At 42.0% G+C, this 20,043-nt stretch overlaps 1 protein-coding gene, 1 non-coding gene and 1 pseudogene across 3 annotated transcripts in view; 2 read left to right on the top strand and 1 right to left on the bottom strand.

Annotated features, from left to right (window-relative positions):
* RAB11A (RAB11A, member RAS oncogene family) overlaps window positions 1–20,043 on the bottom strand; it is a 50,319-nt gene that overhangs the window by 16,115 nt on the left and 14,161 nt on the right. Inside the window, exon 2 of one of the 2 annotated variants that reach the window (XM_072614478.1) lies at window positions 19,410–19,522. In XM_072614478.1, coding sequence (XP_072470579.1) covers window positions 19,410–19,464 — 55 coding nt within the window. In that variant the 5' untranslated portion in view covers window positions 19,465–19,522. Of the gene's footprint in view, window positions 1–1,701; window positions 2,202–19,409; window positions 19,523–20,043 lie in introns of those variants that run through there. The other variant, XM_072614488.1, reaches the window with a different exon arrangement.
* On the top strand, window positions 2,279–2,350 carry TRNAQ-CUG (transfer RNA glutamine (anticodon CUG)). The gene has a single exon. It is a non-coding gene; the product is annotated as a tRNA-Gln (tRNA).
* LOC140529065 (emerin-like) lies at window positions 5,575–18,965 on the top strand (annotated as a pseudogene).

Here is a 20,043-nt window from a genome sequence, read left to right as displayed (position 1 = left end):
AAATAAACTAGCACTAAGGAGGTCACACTTAAATGGTTTATGTCTCAAACACTTTTTTACTTTCTTAAACCATTTCAAAATAACTTTTTTTTTTAAATTAAACAAGTTCCCTGCTTTGGACCTGATACTACAAAACCAAAAAAGTGAAGAAGACATAAGCTTCCCTTCCTAATCTTTGTGACCAACATCTGCATTCAAAAACCTAAAGAAGGCAGGTACTGTTCTGAAAGCAGGAAAGATGAGCAATTTTTCAGGTGGAAAAAGAAGGAGCTTTTAGAACTTTACTATCAAGTTTCTGTTTTATGTTCTAGAAAATGTCATTACAAAGTACTCATCCTAAGTTTAAGTTACCTCCTGCTGTTTCCCTTTACTTAAATTAAAATCTTCCTTTAAAAAAAATAAGTCTCACGAGGCTCATTTTAAATATTTTTCAATGAGCTGTCTTCTGAAAACACATAACCCAGTCTCCATTTGAGATCTCTAAAATTCACCATTTGCAGTAGCTCTACAAACACGTTCTTTAAAATGTGGGAAAAGATACGTAAAGCAGGTGTCCGAAGCCAGAAGACGGCCAGTTCACTGGGACAGGGCTCCCAAGCAAAAGAAATGAGTCCATTAGCTGATAACTCCTGGGTGGTTTGCAAAGAATAACATTTCCTGCAGCCTTAAGCCCCAATGGCCAAGCCCCCCTTTTAAACTCCACCCTCCACAGTCAAGCTTTGGTATCAATGGCTTCTCCCTCCTCAGTCGTAATGCTCGGGGTCCAGCAGGCCGCCCCCCTAACTCCAATGCAGGAATACACCACCCACGGGGGCCTCACGAGGAAGGCAGCACCCTCCTCTAAGTGTTCGGTTTCTAGGCAAACCCCCCAGTCAGTAGCTTTCTAGCCCTCCAGGAGGGCCAAGCGCTGGTCCGCTATAACAAGAGACATTCTACGCGCCCCTTCTTTCTTCCCGAGGGGTGCCCGAGCGAGGCCCAGCACCCTTCTTGCCCCCCTCGGATCGCGGCCGGGCTGGGTCCCCGCAGCAGGAAACGCTCAGGCGGTCAGACAGGCCTACGTGGGTGCAGCTCGGGAACCGGGCCTTCAGGTCTGGCCGGGTGAACGGCCCCCGCCCATCCGCCACCCCTCCCCACAGCAGTCAAGAGGCCCCTCGGCCGCCCTGCCCGGCCCGGCCCTGCCCGAGGAAAGGGAGCGGTCAGGGAGCAAAGGGGAGAGGCATGAGGTCACTCGAGCCGCGCGGGGGGGAGGGGGGGGACCCTTCGCCTCCAAGCGCCTAGGACGTGCCAGGCACCGCGGGACACAAACGCTCCTCCCCGGGATCCCACTGTAACCGGGAGAGGAAGAGGGAAGCCAGGGGGACAGCAGCTAGGCCGGGGTGCCCCCAGTTTCCAGGTGCGGTGGGCGGGGTCGCATGCACAAGGCGAAGGGCCACGGGGAGGCAGCCGGGTTAGGGACAGAGCGCAGAGCTGGGCCCGGGGAGAGGAGCCGAGGCCCGGATCGGGCGGAGGACGAGGAGGGGAACGGGGGACGACGGGGGGCAGCGCCAAAGTGGGGGCAGGGCGCCGAGGCGGGAGGAGGAGGCCGCCCGGAGGGCCGGGGCTCGGGGGCCGCCTCTCAGGGGCCGGTGGCACTAACCCGGCCCCGGCCTCGGCCCCAGGGGGAGCCGGCCGGAGCGGGGGGAGGGGAGACCGCAGCCTCACCTTTAAAGAGATAGTCGTACTCGTCGTCTCGGGTGCCCATGGCGCGTCACGGGGGGCAGAGGGGCCGGAGCGGCGGTCGGGCGGGGGAGGGGGCGTCACTTCAGCGGGAGCTGGAGCCGAAGCCGCCGCAGAGACTCTGGAGCCGGACGAGGGTAACGCGCCCCTCCCTGCCGCTGCGCCACTTCCGCAGGCTCGCCCCGCCCACTGCCCCCGGCAAGTACTTCCGGGGAGGCGGGCTCCGCCCTCCACGGACTCGTTCTCCAGGCCCCCCCCCCCCCCCCACCCTGCACCGGCCTGGGCTCGTTCGCACGCGCTCTCCTGCTCCATTAGTGGTCCAGCCCGGGCGAGCGCGAGCTCCGGCGTAGTAGGCCGTGAGGAGGGACCATCCCGAAAGCACCGAAGTGAACCTGAGGCAGGTTACTCCTGCCAGCACTCGAACCCTCCCCGTTCGCCCCTCTGACCGCCCGGAACTCCAGCGATCCGGGAGACCTCGCCGTGGGAGGGCGGGGGGCGGGGGGGGCGGGGGGGCGGGGCTAGCTAATGATAAGAGAGGCTTGAGCACGAATTGAGGTACGGCGGTTCCATGGTGTAATGGTTAGCACTCTGGACTCTGAATCCAGCGATCCGAGTTCAAATCTCGGTGGAACCTGCGGGGTGTTATTTTTACCGAGGCTGTCCAGGTCTCCTCTGCAACCCTGCACCATCGTAACTAACCATTCATTCACCAAAGACGGATTAAACCTACTCCAGCATTTAGTAGGTGCTGTTAGAGGCAGAGCTATGTAGAAACAAGGATGTTCTTAGGGCTTTATGCCCTTTCAAAAATTACTTTTTAATGTTTTTTTAAATGTATTAATTTTTTAAAAGTGTGTTGTGATTAGGAACCTGACAAAATCAATATGAGCATTTCCATATAAAAAGGAAAACAGAAAAAGAGGGTTGTCCGATTATATTTCCCTCCGAGTCTCCTGTTCTCTTTGCATTTTTAATACTTCATCGACCCTCATGATTTTTTCCTCTTTTCGGCATCACTACCACTGCCCCACCCCACTCCCGACTTTTGCTAATAATGTCTTCCCCCACCAAAAATGATCAAAAGTAAAAGCAAACCCTCCTTTTTAACAAATAATAAATCCGCAGATGGGTCACATGGGAAAGTGTATTATCTCCTTCTGCACCCTGTGAAGTGGGAAACATTTCATCATGGTCCTCATTGAAAGGATTCTTAAGTCCTTCAAAGCTGTCTGTCTTAACAGGGTTTTAGGCATGTTATAAATTGTTCTGGTTCTGAAGAAGCTCACGTTCTACTAGAGGGAAGCCACACAAACACACACAAAAACACAAAATATACTATATAGACATGTAAAATATACAAAGTACATTCTAAATTTCACCATGGTGGGGGGCATGAGCTAATGAGATTGGAGCCCCAAAGACTAGAGATTCTCTGAGTTTATCCTTATAGGCAAAAGGAAGGACGAAGCTTCTTGTCGCGAGTGGCACCATCAATCAGTCCGAGCCCTCTAGAAGTATTCACTGGACAGTTCCCAGGTCATAGACTGGAAAGAAAGGCTGGAGGTAGTGGGAGCAAATCGACATTAATTCATTAATTAATTCAGGAGAGAGGTGAAGAGAGCCCGAACTAAGGTGGTGGTCCTGGAAGTGCAAGGAGACAGACACAAGTTACAAGGAGATATACAAGAGATAAGGAGGAGAAACTCAAACAGAGAGAGGTGAGTGAGAGCTAAGAGGGGAAGATAACTCTGGAGTCCATGTCTTTGTACTGAATGTCCCTCAACTCAGGCTCTTACTTTCTAGACTTCCTTTAAGACTCAGTGCAAATCCTAACTTATGCAGGAGGACTTTCCCAGTTCTTACTTCCTCTTAGATATTATCTTCTACCTAATCTGTATGTGGCAGGTGTATGTGTATCTAGATAAATAGAGACACACATATATGTGTGTATAAAACTATATATGTACATATAGTTATATATAAAAGCATTTATGTTATACAAGTATATCTTATATGTACACATATAAGCAGTCTAGTGTTACATATGTGTGCATACTTACAGTTATTTACATGTTGCCTTCTCTTTAGGATGTGAGTTCCTTGAATGCAGGGACAGTGAATGTTTTCTTCTTTCTTTGTATCTCTAGCACTTTGCATGGTGCCTGACAGGTAGTAAGTAAGTGGTTCATAAATGTTTGTTGACTGACTAACTGAAGTTTTGAATCTGTGTGACTGGAATGATGGTGGTTTTGTCTACAAAATTAAGGAAATTTGGAAGAGAAGACGGTTTGAGTGGAAAGATAAGAAATTCTGCTTTCATAATAAAAACTAGAATTTATACAGTACTTTAAGGTTGGCAAAGCACTTTCATTTGATCCTCACTATAACCTTAAGAGGTAAGTGCCATCCTTATCCACATCTTACAGATACAGGTTAAGTGACTTACACAGGGTCACAGAGTTAGTCAGTTTCTGAAGCAGGATTCCAATTCATATTTTCCCAATTTCAAACATAGTTGTACTTTATGCACTTCACCAGCTCAAATTACTTTATAGAATGGCTGAAACAATTCACTGCTCACCAACAGTACGTTAGTGTACCTTTTCTCCAACAATTATAATATTCCATTTTTATTAGTTTTACAAACCTGATAGGTAGAATCTCAGTAGTTTTAATTTGTATTTCTAATTATTAATGATTTGGAGCATTTTTTTTTCATATGGCCATTGACATTTCTTCCTCTGAAAAGTGCGCATCTCAGACCATTGCCGATCATCTTGGTTTTTATCCTGCCCCTGAACTTCAAACGACTCAGGAAGAGAGAGTGAAGCTGACTTCACTTAAATCGAACTCATGAGCAAGTCAAGATATCACCTTCATGATGTCATTGGTCTTTCTCAAAAACAAAAATCAAACAATAATAACAATATCTTCATGATCCAGCTTTGTGCCTTGGCCATGTTAAGTTTGAGCCCTATCGGGGCTTGAGTTTAAGAGCCCTATAGGAGATCTAGTTGGAAATGAACAATGGGCAGGTGGATATATAGACAATATAAAGATCGTAGATGAGGAGTAGATGAGATCATCAAGGAAAGAATGTATGAAGAGAAGAGAACCCAAAACAGAGCCCTTGGATACATTCACATATATGATGGAATATGGATGATGAATCAGCAAAGGATATAACCTCCACTCAGTGATCACATCGTAGAATCATAGATTTTGAACCAAAAGAGAAGCTCCAAAATCATTTGCTCTAACCTTCTCATTTTACATAGGAAGAAACTGTGGCTCAGGAGGATATGAGCTGCCCAGGGTCACACAAGCAAGATTCCTCCCCTAAAAGGTTGCATTTATAAGTCTCTCTCTCTCTCTCTCTCTCTCTCTCTCTCTCTCTCTCTCTCTCTCTCTCTCTCTCTCTCTCTTTCCTTCCAGAGTATCATAAGGGCTCTCTGAGGGGCAGAGGGACCAGCTTCTGGCCACATACTATTGTCTCCTAAGCCTAAATGATATCCAATGAGAGGTACCACTCCAGGTAAAAATATCCACATGGATTCCAGCTGGTGGCACTTCTATCTGGTGTCTCCAAATGACAAGATGTTATCTAGGAGAGGTGTGGAGAAGTACAGGCCTTCTCCACCTAGATATTAAGGTGACAGCTCCCCTGCCTCCCCCACCAATTTGGAGCAAAGGGCTTGTCCCAGCAGAGGATTCTGAGACTTGGAGCTATTTGTGGGGAAGGGGCAAGAGCTGCTTACTGCTTGTGGCTGTGGCCTCTGCCAGTGTCACAATTGCAATCTCAGCTAGACAGAGTGACAGCGATGGCTACTGGAACTTTACAGTAGCAAAAGTGATGGCATGGAGCAGTGCATGGCTAGCAAGATAAAACTAATTGCACTTCCAGCTGCTTTGAAACCCCCACCCACAGGTAAAGTTGAAGGAATGCTTATCCCAATTTCCCAGCATTTCCCCTATTTTCTCCAATTACCCACTGAGCAGATCTTGTTAATTAACAAACTCACAACTTCTTCCCTTATTCTTTCTCCCATGTACCTCCTGGGAGGAGAGTTAAATAGCTAGTCTCTTTACTGTTTTACTATACAGCAATTAGGGTATCTCTCCACTTTATAGTATTTCAGGGCTCTCAAATAGCACATACAAACACATTTATTCACTCTTTGGAGATGGCTCACTCATTCTAAGCTGTCCTCAACTTGGCAATGTAGGCTTACATATAAAGACCACCACCTCATAGTTATCTTCATGCTTTATTAGGGTCTTGGGGTATCCTTATTGGGGGAGAAATAGACTCCTACTCATTACTTAAGCTTTTTAGCCCCAATTAGTACATTTGTTCACACACACACACAACACACACACACATTGATGACATGTTTAGATCTTAAATTTATTTGACAATAAGACAAAATAAATAAAAACAACATCACAGGTTCTCATGTATTAAAGCCAATGTGTGACTAATAAATAGATCCTAATCCATACATAAACCTGGGTCATATTTTCTCCACAATTCACTCAGGATTTGTGGGGGGTGGCAGATGCAAACTTACAGGGAACTCACAAAGAAAACTAACAACTCTGGAACTCTAAATTGAAATTTCCTCTTTCTGTCCCAGGAACTGTCCATAAAAATTCTTTGATGAACCTAACTTCTGTGCTGAACGGATGTTTGCACTTCTAAGCCAAGGTCATTTATGCTGTGCTTAACTAATCAATTCACTGCATGACTTTTCTGATTTTCCTGCTCAGCTCAACCAACTTTTTAACAGCAACTCTAGTGTCCGTTACTTCTAACTTCAAGCTTAGCCGATGCAGTTCTTAAATCTGTTCTTTTACTTATTTCTAGGTTCAGGCTTTGGGTCCTCTTTCTGAACCATCTCAACTTAGCTTATAATTCGTAACCATATTCTCATCTTCTGTCTATGACAAGGTAAATTCCTTTTGTAATCATAGAAGAGCTTTGGTATCTGTTACTTCCTAACAGTTTTCAAATTCTTCAAGTACTTCAGATTACAAGTCACTGAGGCTTACTATTGTTTCCATTTGTTCCAATATTCAGCAGCATGTCACATTCAAAAGAGTACCTACCATCTCAAGACTCTGAGTCAGAATAATTGTTTCTCTTAGGACTCTGAGTAGATCTACGCCCAAGACAAGCAAACTCCGAGGGTCAGTTCTTGAAACAATTATTTATATTACTATGTCTTAATAAATCATTTGGTCATAAAGAAATCAATTATTTAAGTTATGAAAAAAGTTGGTTATTAAAGAAAAGGAGGAAAGGGAAGACAATAGGGAAGCTGGGATCCCCATCCCCTGACCTTGCCTTTGCCTCAAGTCAGCTGAGGAGATATCCTGAGGACAGACCACCCCTCCCACATACCTAACAAGCTAACCCCAGGGTTGATCGGGGAAACAAAAAACAAAAGCCTTCTTTTAGCCTAGACACACATCAGCTCAACTTAAAGATCTGTACCTTCTGACTGAAAGAACCAAAAGCTACAACACTCAGCCAACATCATGAATCGGAAAAAGCAGACGAAAAGTGAAAAAACCATAGAATCTTTCTATGGGGATAAGGACCAAAAGACAAACACCAAAGAGGTTAGAGCTGAGACTGTACTTCCATCTGAAACCTCAGATGGGACTATGAATTTCTCGCAAGCACAACTAGATTACCTGGAACGTCTGAAGAAGGATATAAAAGAAAAACTAGCCAATGATTTTAAAACTATAAAAAAAGAATTCACTGATGAGAACATCACCCTGAAAAAGAAAATTGAAGAAATGGAAAAGGAAGTTCAAAAATTAACTGGAGAGAATAATTCCCTAAAAGGAAGAGCTAATCAAATGGAAAAGGAAACCCAAAACCTAATTGGGAAAATGGATCAGATGGAAAAGGAAACCCAAAACCTAACTGGGAAAATTGGTCGAATGGAAAAAGAAGTACAAAAATTAAATGGAGAAAATAGCTCCTTAAAGGGAAAAATTGGTCAGATGGAAAAGGAGATGGAAAAGCTAACTGAAGAAAACACTACGATGAAGATTAGAATTGGGCAAGTAGAAACTAATGACTCAATGAGGCAACAAGAATCAGTCAAACAAAATCTAAAGAATGAAAAGATAGAAGAAAATGTAAAATATTTAATTGGAAAAACAACTGACCTGGAAAATAGATCCAGGAGAGAAAATCTAAGAATTATTGGCCTGCCAGAAACCCATGATGAAGAAAAGAGTCTGGACAATATCTTCCAGGAAATCATCAAGGAAAACTGTCCAGAAGTACTAGACTCAGAGGGCAAAATCGTCATCGAAAGAATCCACCGTTCCCCTCCCGAAAGGGATCCCAAACTCAAAACCCCAAGAAATATAGTTGCCAAATTCCAGAGCTATCAAGTGAAGGAGAAAATACTACAAGCAGCCAGAAAGAAACAATTCAAATATCAAGGACACACAGTCAGGATCACACAGGACCTTGCAGCTTCTACATTAAAAGATAGAAAGAATTGGAACCCAATATTCCGTAAGGCAAAGGAGTTGGGACTTCAACCAAGGATCAACTACCCAGCAAAGTTCAGCATAACATTTCAGGCAAGGAGAAAGTCATTCAACGAAATAAGGGATTTCCAGAGCTTCCTGACCAAAACACCAGAACTCAATAGACAATTTGATCTTCAAATGCAGGTCTCCAGAGAATCATAAAAAGGTAAACAGAGGGGAAAAAACAAAAACAAAAACTTGCTACTCAATTAGGGCAAACTGTTTACCTCCCTATAAGGGAAGATGATACCTGTTAATCTTGAGAACTGTGCAGCTATTATGATAAAAGGGATATATGTAGAGGGAATGGGCATAAAGTAAATGATGTCATGTCAAAAATATGATTTAAGTATGAGAAGGGAATGTAATAGGAGGTGTGGAAAGGGGGAAGCAGAAAATGGCAAATTATATCACAGGAAGAAGTACAAAACTATAGTAGAGGGAAGGAGGGGAGGGAGATGAGCATTGTTTGAGAGGTACTCTCATCTGATTTGTTCAAAGGAGGGAACAATAATCTTAAGTAGATAAGCCTAACTAGCTCTATAGGTAGTAGGAGGGGAAGGGGGAAGAAAGGGGAGGGTGGCTAAAAGGGAGGAAAGAAGCAATAAGAGTAAAGGGGACTAAAAGGGAGGGGGGTCAAAAGAAGGAGGGGAAGGCTGCAGGAGGAGGGGGAGAAAAGTGAATACTATTGAGGAGGGGAAGGGAGACGGGAGAGCTAAAAGCACAAATGGTGGGAAAGAGGTTGGAGGGAAATACATAGATTGTAATCATAACTGTGAATGTGAATGGAATGAACTCTCCCATAAAACGGAGACGGATAGCAGAATGGATTAAAAGCCATAATCCAACAATATGCTGCTTACAAGAAACACATTTGAAACGGGGGGATACACATAGGATAAAGGTCAAAGGATGGAGCAGAATATATTGTGCTTCAGCTCATGTAAGAAAGGCAGGAGTAGCAATCCTAATCTCAGACAAAGCAAAAGCAGAAATAGATCTAATCAAAAGGGATAGGGATGGAAACTATATCCTGCTAAAAGGCACCATAGACAATGAAGCAATATCATTACTAAACATGTATGCTCCAAGTGGTATAGCATCCAGATTCTTAGAGGAGAGGTTGGGGGAGTTGAAGGAAGAAATTGATAGCAAAACTATACTAGTGGGGGACCTCAACCTCCCCCTCTCTGAACTAGATAAATCCAACCTTAAAATAAACAAGAAAGAGGTTAAGGAGGTAAATAAAACTCTGGATAAGGTAGATATGATAGATCTTTGGAGAAAATTAAATGGGAATAGAAAGGAATATACTTTTTTCTCAGCGGTACATGGAACATTTACAAAAATTGACCATGTACTAGGACATAAAAATCTCACAATCCAGTGCAGAAAGGTAGAGATAATCAATGCATCCTTTTCAGATCATAATGCATTAAAAATTACATGTAATAAAAGGCCATGGAAAGAGAAACCAAAAATCAATTGGAAACTAAATAATCTAATTCTAAAGAAGGGTTGGGTTAAAGAAGAAATCATAGAAACAATCAACAATTTCATTCGAGAGAATGACAATAGTGAGACAACATACCAAAACCTATGGGATACTGCAAAAGCAGTTATTAGGGGAAGTTTTATATCTCTGAATGCTTACATAAATAAAATAGAGAAAGAGGAGATCAATGACTTAGGCTTGCAGTTGAAAAAGCTAGAAAAAGAACAAATTGAAAATCCCCAAGTAAATACCAAATTAGAAATACTGAAAACCAAAGGAGAGATTAATAAAATTGAAATTAAGAAAACTATTGAATTAATAAATAAAACCAATAGTTGGTTTTATGAAAAAACTAATAAAATTGATAAACCTTTGGTCAATCTGATTAAAAAAAAGAAAGAAGAAAACCAAATTACTAATATTAAAAATGAAAGGGGTGAACTCACCTCCAATGAGGAGGAAATTAAAACAATAATTAGAAACTACTTTGCCCAACTTTATGCCCACAAATTCGATAATCTAAACGAGATGGATGAATATTTTAAAAAATACAAATTGCCCAGATTAACAGAAGAGGAAGTTGAATACTTAAACAACCCCATCTCAGAAAAAGAAATTGAACAAGCCATCAATGAACTCCCTAGGAAAAAATCTCCAGGGCCAGATGGATTCACAAGTGAATTCTATCAAACATTTAAAGAACAGTTAATTCCAAAACTACATACACTATTCTTGAAAATTGGGGAAGAAGGAGTCCTCCCAAATTCGTTCTATGATACAAATATGGTTCTGATACCCAAACCAGGAAGAGACAAAACCGAGAAAGAAAATTATAGACCAATTTCCCTAATAAATATAGATGCAAAAATTTTAAATAAGATTCTAGCAAAACGAATACAGCATCTTATCACGAGATTAATACATTATGATCAGGTAGGATTCATACCAGGACTACAGGGCTGGTTCAATATTAGGAAAACTATTAGCATTATCGATCACATCAACAACAAAGCTAACAAAAACCACATGATTATCTCAATAGATGCAGAAAAAGCTTTTGACAAAATACAACATCCATTCCTACTAAAAACATTGGAGAATGTATGAATAAAGGGAACTTTCCATAAAATAATAAGCAGTATCTATCTAAAACCTTCAGCAAGCATTATATGCAATGGGGATAAGCTAGATGCATTCCCAAAAAGATCAGGGGTGAAACAAGGTTGTCCATTATCACCACTATTATTTAATATGGTACTAGAAATGTTAGCTGTAGCAATTAGACAAGATAAAGATATCCAAGGAATTAAAATAGCCAAAGAAGAAACTAAGTTATCACTCTTTGCAGATGATATGATGATTTACCTAGAGAATCCCAGAGATTCAAGTAAAAAATTACTAGAATTAATAAACAACTTTGGCAAAGTTGCAGGGTACAAAATAAACCCACACAAATCTTCTGCATTCCTATATATTAGCAACAAAGTCCAACAGCAAGAGATAGAAAGAGAAATCCCATTTAAAGTTAGGGTAGACAGTATAAAATACTTAGGAGTCTACCTGCCAAAACAAACCCAGGGATTATATGAACACAATTACAAGACACTTTTTGCACAAATAAAGTCAGATTTAAGTAAGTGGAAAAACATTAATTGCTCATGGATAGGCCGTGCTAATATAATAAAAATGACAATTCTACCCAAATTAATATACTTATTTAGTGCCATACCAATTAAACTATCAGACAATTACTTTCTAGAGCTGGACAAAATAATATCAAAATTCATTTGGAAAAACAAAAGGTCCAGAATATCAAAGGGACTAATGAAAAGAAAGGCTTGGGAAGGTGGCCTAGCGCTATCAGACCTCAAACTGTACTATAAAGCAGCAATTATCAAAACCACTTGGTATTGGCTAAGAAACAGAGAGGTAGACAAGTGGAATAGACTTGGCACTCAAGATGCAGTAGGCAAGGAATATAGCAACCTTCTGTTTGATAAACCCAAGGACCCCAGCTTCTGGGATAAGAACTCATTGTTTGACAAAAATTGCTGGGAAAACTGGATAACAGTGTGGCGGAAATTAGGCATAGACCCATACCTGACACCGTACACAAGAATAAAGTCCAAATGGGTACATGATTTAGGTATAAAGACTGATACCATGAATAAACTGGAGAAGCAAGGAATAGTGTATTTATCAGATCTATGGAGAAGGGAAGAATTCTTTACTAAAGGAGAGATAGAATGCATTATGAAATGCAAAATGGATAACTTTGATTACATTAAACTGAGAAGTTTTTGCACAACCAAACCCAATGCAACCAAAATCCGGAGGGATGTAGTAAATTGGGAAAGAATTTTTACAGCTAAGCTCGGGGATAAAGGCCTCATTTCTAGAATATATAGAGAACTGATCCAAATGTATAATCATACAAGTCATTCCCCAATTGATAAATGGTCAAAGGATATGAACAGGCAATTTTCAGAGGAAGAGGTTAAGGCTATCTATAATCATATGAAAAAATGCTCTAAATCACTATTGGTTAGAGAGATGCAAATCAAAACAACTCTGAGGTACCACATCACACCTATAAGATTGGCAAACATGACAGAACAAGAAAATGATAAATGCTGGAGAGGGTGTGGGAAAGTTGGAACACTAATTCATTGTTGGTGGAGCTGCAAGCGCATCCAACCATTCTGGAGAGCAATTTGGAACTATGCCCAAAGGGCTACAAAAATGTGCATACCCTTTGACCCAGCAATATCGCTACTAGGACTATATCCCCAAGAGATCATAAAAATGGGAAAGGGTCCCACATGTACAAAAATATTTATAGCAGCACTCTATATAGTTTCCAAAAACTGGAAGTCAAGGGGATGTCCATCAATTGGGGAATGGCTGAATAAATTATGGTATATGAATGTAATGGAGTACTATTGTGCCATAAGAAATGATGAACAAGAAGACTTCAGAGAGGCCTGGAAGGACTTATATGACCTGATGCTGAGTGAAAGGAGCAGAACCAGGAGAACTTTATGCACAGCAACAACCACAGTGTGTGAGAGTTTTTTCTGGTAGACTTAGATTTTTGTAATAACACAAGAACTTCCTACCAAAAAAAAAATCCCAATGGAGGATCTCAAGGCAAAATGCCTGCCACACTCAGAGAGAGAAATATGGAAGTCACTCACATATTGTAGCAGATCATGTTTGTGTACGTGTATGTGTTTGTGTATCATGTTCTGATTTGTTATACGATTTCTTTCATTTATCTTAGTCTGACTACATAGCATGACTATAGTGAAAATATACTCAATAGGAAAGTATATGTAGAATCTATACAGAATTGTATGCAGTCGTGGGGAGGGAGGGGGGGAATGGGGGGCAGGTGGGGGGGATAAAATCACAATTGTATGGCAGTGATTGTTAAACATTACAAAATAAAAAAAAAAGAAAAAAAGAAAAAAAAAAAAAAGAAAAGGAGGTTTCCAGAATGTAAGGTGAAAAGTAGACAGCAGAAATGAATGATTTCCTATTACTATAATATTCAGATAAATCTATATCTATTTTGAACTCCAAGTTAACAACCAGGGGTCAGTAGCTGTGCAAGTTTAGGGCACATAAAGGGAATTAATATGAGTGCTCTCTAGTGAGCGGTAGAAATACTGCAGCCTACAGGAAAATCACCACATGAGTACTGACTACCACACGAGGAAACCACTTAGCTGGTGGCTTGATGGCAGACCTACATGATGACCAAATGATATACTGTACACTGGAGCAGGTTAATTAATTAAATCAATTAAGAGTCTATTTTCTAAAATTCTATAGATTTTATAAGGCCAAGAATGAGCCAGGTGTTATTATCATTTATACATCATCTCCCCAACTCTGCAGATAGTCATATGGCTATGCTACTGTATGCGTGCAGTTTGACAACTGGATTGAAAGTCAGAAGACCTGGGTTTGAGTCCCAATTCTATTGCTTACTAGTCTTGTTATTTTGGCCAATTCTCTGAACCTCAGTTTCCTCATGTGTAAAATGAGGATCATTACAATTGTACTACCTACCCAACCAAACTCAAAAAATGCCAACCAGTAATGGACTATGTTCTATTTTCTTAGACACCTAGGTGGTCCATTGGACAAAGCATTAAATTTTGGGTAGTCAGAAAGATCTGAAATCAAATCTTGCCTCAAATATTTGCTGTCTATATGACTGACCCTGGTCAATATATTTAACCCTTCTTAGCCTCAGTTTTCAGATAGGTGGTCCCGGGATAGAGTACCAGGCCTGGAGTCAGGAAGACTCATCTTTCTGAGTTTAAACCTGGACTCAGACACTTAGTAGCTGTGTGACCCTGGGCAAATCATATAACCCTATTTGCCTCAGTTTCCTCCTCTGTAAAATGAACTGGAGAAGGAATGGCAAACCACTACAGGAACTTTGCCAAGAAAACCCCAACTAGGATAATGAAAACTCAGACACAATGGAAACAACTCAACAGCAACAAAGTATACATAATAATATCATCTATCTCAGAGGGCTACTAAAAGACAAGAATTCTGATCGTTACAATAACCAATCTCTCTCAATTACAGCAGCCTGCTTGCCATCTCTTAGCCAGAGACGTTGTAGATAGTAGATGCAGAAAAAGACATACATTCTCTGACACAGCCAAAGTGTGACTTTGTTTTGCTTGGTTATGTTTGGTACAAAGGAGGGCTCACCTCAGGGTCCGAGTTGGGGAGAAGAGGGTTAGTGGTGATTGTTTAAAAAGGAAGGCAAAAGCTAGTGTCAAAGGAAAGATTTTAAATATGCAGAAGAATAAAGTAGGAAGTTCAAAACGGGACCTGGAGAAGCAGGGTGGAGTTAGCACTGCCATTATATATGCCATCATGTATATATCACATAATAAAGTTATATGTATTCTAAATATATAAACGTATTCTAAATAAATACATCAATAAATATTCTATATATTTCATATATATTCTAAAACAATGCTATGCCTAATAGAAATTTCATACATAATCCTCTTTTTCTGTTCTCTCTCTATGTAGAAATGTTTATATTTGCTGATGTTTGTCAAGTTCCTTTAAAAAAAAGGAAAAAGAAAAGGATGGAGGAGGTAGGTACTCGCCATTCACAGTCTTGGATTAAAATGGAAATAAACTTCCTCAGGTCAACAAGCAGGTTTCATAGTAGTTGTTCTCAGTAGTTCTGGATATCCCACTCCCTCTCTTTCCCTTTCCTTTTCCCTTCCTCCTGCTCCCTCCCCATGACTTCCCCGGAATTGCAGTCTCTGCTCTAGGCTCTGAAACACTCCTTAGGGTTCAGTGTCTTTTGGCTGGCACTGCTCGTGGTATCTGTGTCTTTCCATCTGGTTCCTGTTCACCCCTGCAGCTTCCCTCTGTCTCCTCTCCTGAAACTCCAAACTCAAAGGTCAAAGAAAAGAAGACCAGAGGTGAAAAGAGGATGTCTTCATACATAGATAGTGGCCCTCTAGTCTATAGAGCAGTTTCCTGCCCCTGAAGCTCTAGTCTAGGAATAGGAAAGTAAATGATTCTCTCTGTGACCTAGGGGGAGTGGAGGCAATCTCATTACTGACATTGTGTCTCAACAATTTTGCTGTCTCTCTCTATTTCCTAGGCCTTAAGCTCTCCAAGAAGTTTCCATTCAGCACTTATTATGTGACAGCCTAGAGACACAAAAGCAAAATGTCATATCTGCCCTTGGGGAACTTCTGTTGAGGGCTGTAGTGGGGTGGGGAGAAAGGGAAACAAATTATGCATAGAATATTAAATACAAATATATATGAGTTGATCTCAAATAGGAAAAGAAGAGAATACAGTTATAATATGAGAAAAAGTTCATTAGCCAAAGAACAGGAGTTCCAGAAAGTGCAATGGAAAGGTAGGTAGATAGGGACATGGGAGAGATGGGACTGCCATAGATGGGTATGAGGGTGTGGGGAACTGTGGTCAGGGAAGGGGCATCAGCCCTAAGCAGGGGTGGCCTTGGGTGTACCCTTTTGACTGAGTCCAAGTTGTATAGAACAAATCCTTTTATTAAGGGGATTTGTTCTGTGAAGTTTAGATTCAGTCAAAGGGTGGCACTTGAGGACCTAGAGGGCCTCATGTGGCCTTAAGGCCACAGGTTCCCCAACCCTGACCCAGACAACATACAATCACAGAGGTTCTTTATGGGCATAGTGTTTATGAATGGAGCCACAGGGTAGTACATTATGATGTCCTTCACGTTAACAATGGTGATGTTGATTTAATGATCAATCCCTAAGGAAAAGGTAGAAAGCTGGTAGTACCCAAACACAGGCAAGGCAAATGAAGAGTTCCTGGTTCTGTTTGATGGTCAAGTCAGTGGTTGGTGAGTTCTGTGCCCTGGTTTTCATTCTCCCATTCTAAATCAGGTCAGCTGTGCCCTAAGGTTCATGGCTCCCTTTGATACTGAAAAATTGTCTTGGTGATGAGGGATTTAGAGGAAGAAAGATGGAGGTTCTTTGATCCTAGCCTGGGGAGGTCCTGTGAAGACAGAGGTGTGCAGAGCAGAGTCTTTGGTCCTGCTCAAAGGTCAAGGCGGGGGCTATTGGAGTCTTGGATCCTGGCTGATTAGAGAAAGAGATAAAGTTATAGAGATGAAAAAAGGCAAGACAGAGGTTCCTGCTACGTGGTAAACTGGACTGTTGTGGCTACATGTAGATATCCCTAGTCAAGTGGCCTTCTAGTCCAAAGGTGTCAAACACATGCTGTTCAGGCACGTCCAACTCTTCATGACCCCAGTTGAGATTTTCTTAGCAAAACTACTGGAATGGTTTGTCATATCCTTCTTCAGATCATTTTACAGATAAGGAAACTGAGGCAAACAGGGTTAAGTAACTTGCCCAAGATTGCACAGCCAGTGTCTGAAGTCAGATTTGAACTCATCTTCCTGACTCCAAGCATGGCCTTCTTTCCACTGTGCCACCTGAGGGCCCCAGTAGAACATAGATAGTAATATGTGATTTTCCAAGTTGATTTGAAAACCACAGTGGGTATAATGGCTCTCATTTCTATTTGAGTTTGAATGCACTATTCTAGCCCGTAGCTGTCACCAATGTCCAAGGTCTGTGAAATGACATCCAGTGAGGATAGTGTCTCAGAGAATAATGTGGAACAGTTGGGAAATCCAGCCCTGAAGTTGGCCTACAGAACTAACCCGACTCAACTTTCCTGGATCAAAGAAGGAAACAACATTCTGTTGTTGCTTGAGTCCCCAGGGAGCAGAGACCAAAACCAAACCTTGTAATGCATGTCTGGTAGAGAGGAGAAATGTCTCCCGAGGGAGGAACAACAATCATTACTTTTCAGTTCCCTAACAAGCAGGGAATCTTATGGTTTTGCAAAGATAATTCACTGAACTTTCCAATCAAGCCTATAAAATATACAGGAGGTGATTTTCCAAGCACCAAAGTGTTGCATTACCTTGGAGAAAGCTGACAGGGTCTAAAGGGAGGCATAGGAAAAAAAAAACCTGTGTATGAAATTGATGACTTAATTTAAGATAATAAATTCATCTTTTCCAACAACATGAAGAGATTAAAATGAGAGCTGAGCTTTTACCTGCTGAAAATTCATGGCTCAGAAGAGTGAGACAAAGTTACATTCAATTGAATGTGCAGCATTGAATGGAAAACTGTCTTGCTTCAATAATATAAGCAAACAACTCCAGCTCCATATTGTTGTTCTGTCACCAATCAGGAACCCTTAAATTGTGTGATGGACCTCTTTGGCTATCTGTTGAAGCCTATGAACTCTGTGAATAGAGTTTTTAAGTGCATGAAACAAAATATATAGAATTACAAAGAGGGGCGGGAACCTGCCAAAGAGCCAGGTAAGGCAACTAGGTGGTGCCATATTGCCCAGAGTGCCAGACCTGGAGTCAGGAAGACTCATCTTCCTGAATTCAAATCTGGCCTTAGACACTAGCGGTATGATCATGGGCTGTTTGCCTCAGTTTCCTCTTCTGCAAAATGAACTGGAGAAGGAAATGGCAAACCACTCAAGTATCTCTGCTAAGAAAACCCCAAAATGAGATCACGAAGAGTTGGACACAACTGAACAACAACATGAGCGCTAAGCGCTTTTTACAAACGTCATTTGAGGCAAGAGATACTCATTTCACAATTGAGGAAACTAAGACCTTATATAGCTAGTAAGTATCTGAAGTCAGATTTGAACTTAGGTCCTCCTGATTCCAACGCCAGGACTTTATCTTTTATCTTTATACTACAAGCTGCCTCTAAAAAGAAAAAGGAGGCAGCTGCCGTCGCCCACCGTTGCGTCCTTCGCTCCCTTGCTCGCTGAAGAGATCGCCGAGGACTACCACGGCCTCTCCTACCAGGAGCTCGCCTGCCTGCTCAAGCTTTACAACATCCCCCACCAGCCCATCGTGGGTTCAACCCGAAAACTATATGAAAAGAAAATCTGTGAATATGAAAATGAGAGAACCAAGCTTTCCCCTGCGACTGCCAGCTCTTCTTACCAACATGCAGAGGATTTTGAGGGTGAAGCTTATGGTTCCAGACAGGGACAGGACGAAGATGATGACATGGATGAAGGTGATGAAGTTGAGTATGAAAATTACTACAAGGAGAGTTACTCAACCACCTAGACTTATGGGGAGACTGATATTGCAGCCATCCCAGCAGCCAAGACCAGGACCAGCTTCCAGGAGCCCCTGCCTTCCACAAGCTACAGCAGTGGCAGTTCCAAGGCACCTACTTGTCACCTACACCAGTGGATAAGAGAGAATATTCTCTACTCTGTAACCCAGGAGGAGAACATAGACAGTGAGTCAGCCTTCAACTGGGACAGCAATACCTACCAGAGTGTTTCTCACTACTGATCCATCACTGGCTCAAGCCCTGACTCGTCCTTCTCTTCCAGTCCAATGGTTTCTTCTCCTTTTTCCTCCACCCCAGTCTCCTCCCGCTGGCACGCCCTCCCTCCAGAAGACCGCCAGGCTATTAGACCTGACCAAGGCCCTGGGGCTAAGCTTGGAAAAAATGAGACAATGGTGCCCCTTTGGGTTCAGTTCCCACTCTTCATTGGTTTTGCTCTTTTTCTGGCCTTTTTCTACTATTTCATGCAGGCAGATGATGACAACCCCTTCTCTTTCTGTAACTGAAGGCCCCTTCTGGGCCCTGGGCCCATTTTGACTTTCTAGCCTCCTTTCTTGGGTGATTGGGGAAGAGGGGATCGCAGGGATATCTTCCTACTTTCGTTTGCTGTAGGCCCTGTTGAGAGTGCCTCTGTGGCCTGTTTGGTTTATCCAGGTCCTACCCATAGTGCCTTGTTGTTTGGCTTGCATTTTGTTGGATTGATTGGAAAAGAGTGTTCATGTTTGTTTCAATGTTTGTTTCTGGAAAAGGAGTTGCCCTGGCCCAGGGGCACAGATATACTCTCCCATCACATTTGGGCAGACAGATCGGGGGTATCTCCTAGGAATCCTTTCCTTGAAGAAAGCTGTGCTGCAGTCCCCTCACTCTTGAGGTCAGGGGAAGTGGTATCCAAACACCATAGTGTTCTCATGGGCTATACTCTTTGGCACCTTACTTAGTCTCCATCTCACCTGATGCCTCTGTAGAGCTTCTCTCACCCCAGCAGTTCCATTGCTCCATCTGCATCCCTGCCCTCCATCCAAGGGGACGATGATGGCCCTTCCTCCCCTTGGGCCTCTCACACCTGGAGGAAAAGTGAGACTTTCAACAAAAAGTGCCAACCATCCTGCCCTTGACTTTGTTCTCATACAGTTCATGAAATAAAGAATTTGTTTATTTAAAAAAAAAAAAAAGGAAAGAAAGAAACCAATTTTATTGAAATATGGTTATCAAAATGATATTTTTAAAAAAGTTCGCAGACCTTAAGTTAAGAATCCTTGACCTAGACAGTTAAGGCTGTGGGTCTTTAAAAAAAACTAAATTAGCTAAATAATTGATTTCAGGTCTCCATTTTGTATTGTAAAAACATTATCTAAACACTGAAAGTGCTTGACCTCCAGTCTTGAAAATTAGAGTTGTCTCTGATGCTTCCCTCTCCCTGGCCTCTCTAGCTTTGAATAGAAAACCGACTGGCTCTTGGCCAGGGAGGGACTGTAACCAATAAAAGCTGGTTATGATTTATCTACATGGAGTCTTGCAAATCTAATCCAAAGGGCTTTAGACTGAAAATGAAGAGGGAAGGGGAAAGATCTATTTTTATCAACT

This window comes from Notamacropus eugenii, chromosome 1, assembly GCF_028372415.1.
Source record: "Notamacropus eugenii isolate mMacEug1 chromosome 1, mMacEug1.pri_v2, whole genome shotgun sequence".
Lineage (NCBI taxonomy): Eukaryota > Metazoa > Chordata > Mammalia > Diprotodontia > Macropodidae > Notamacropus > Notamacropus eugenii.
This window is presented reverse-complemented; position numbering and strand designations above follow the sequence as displayed.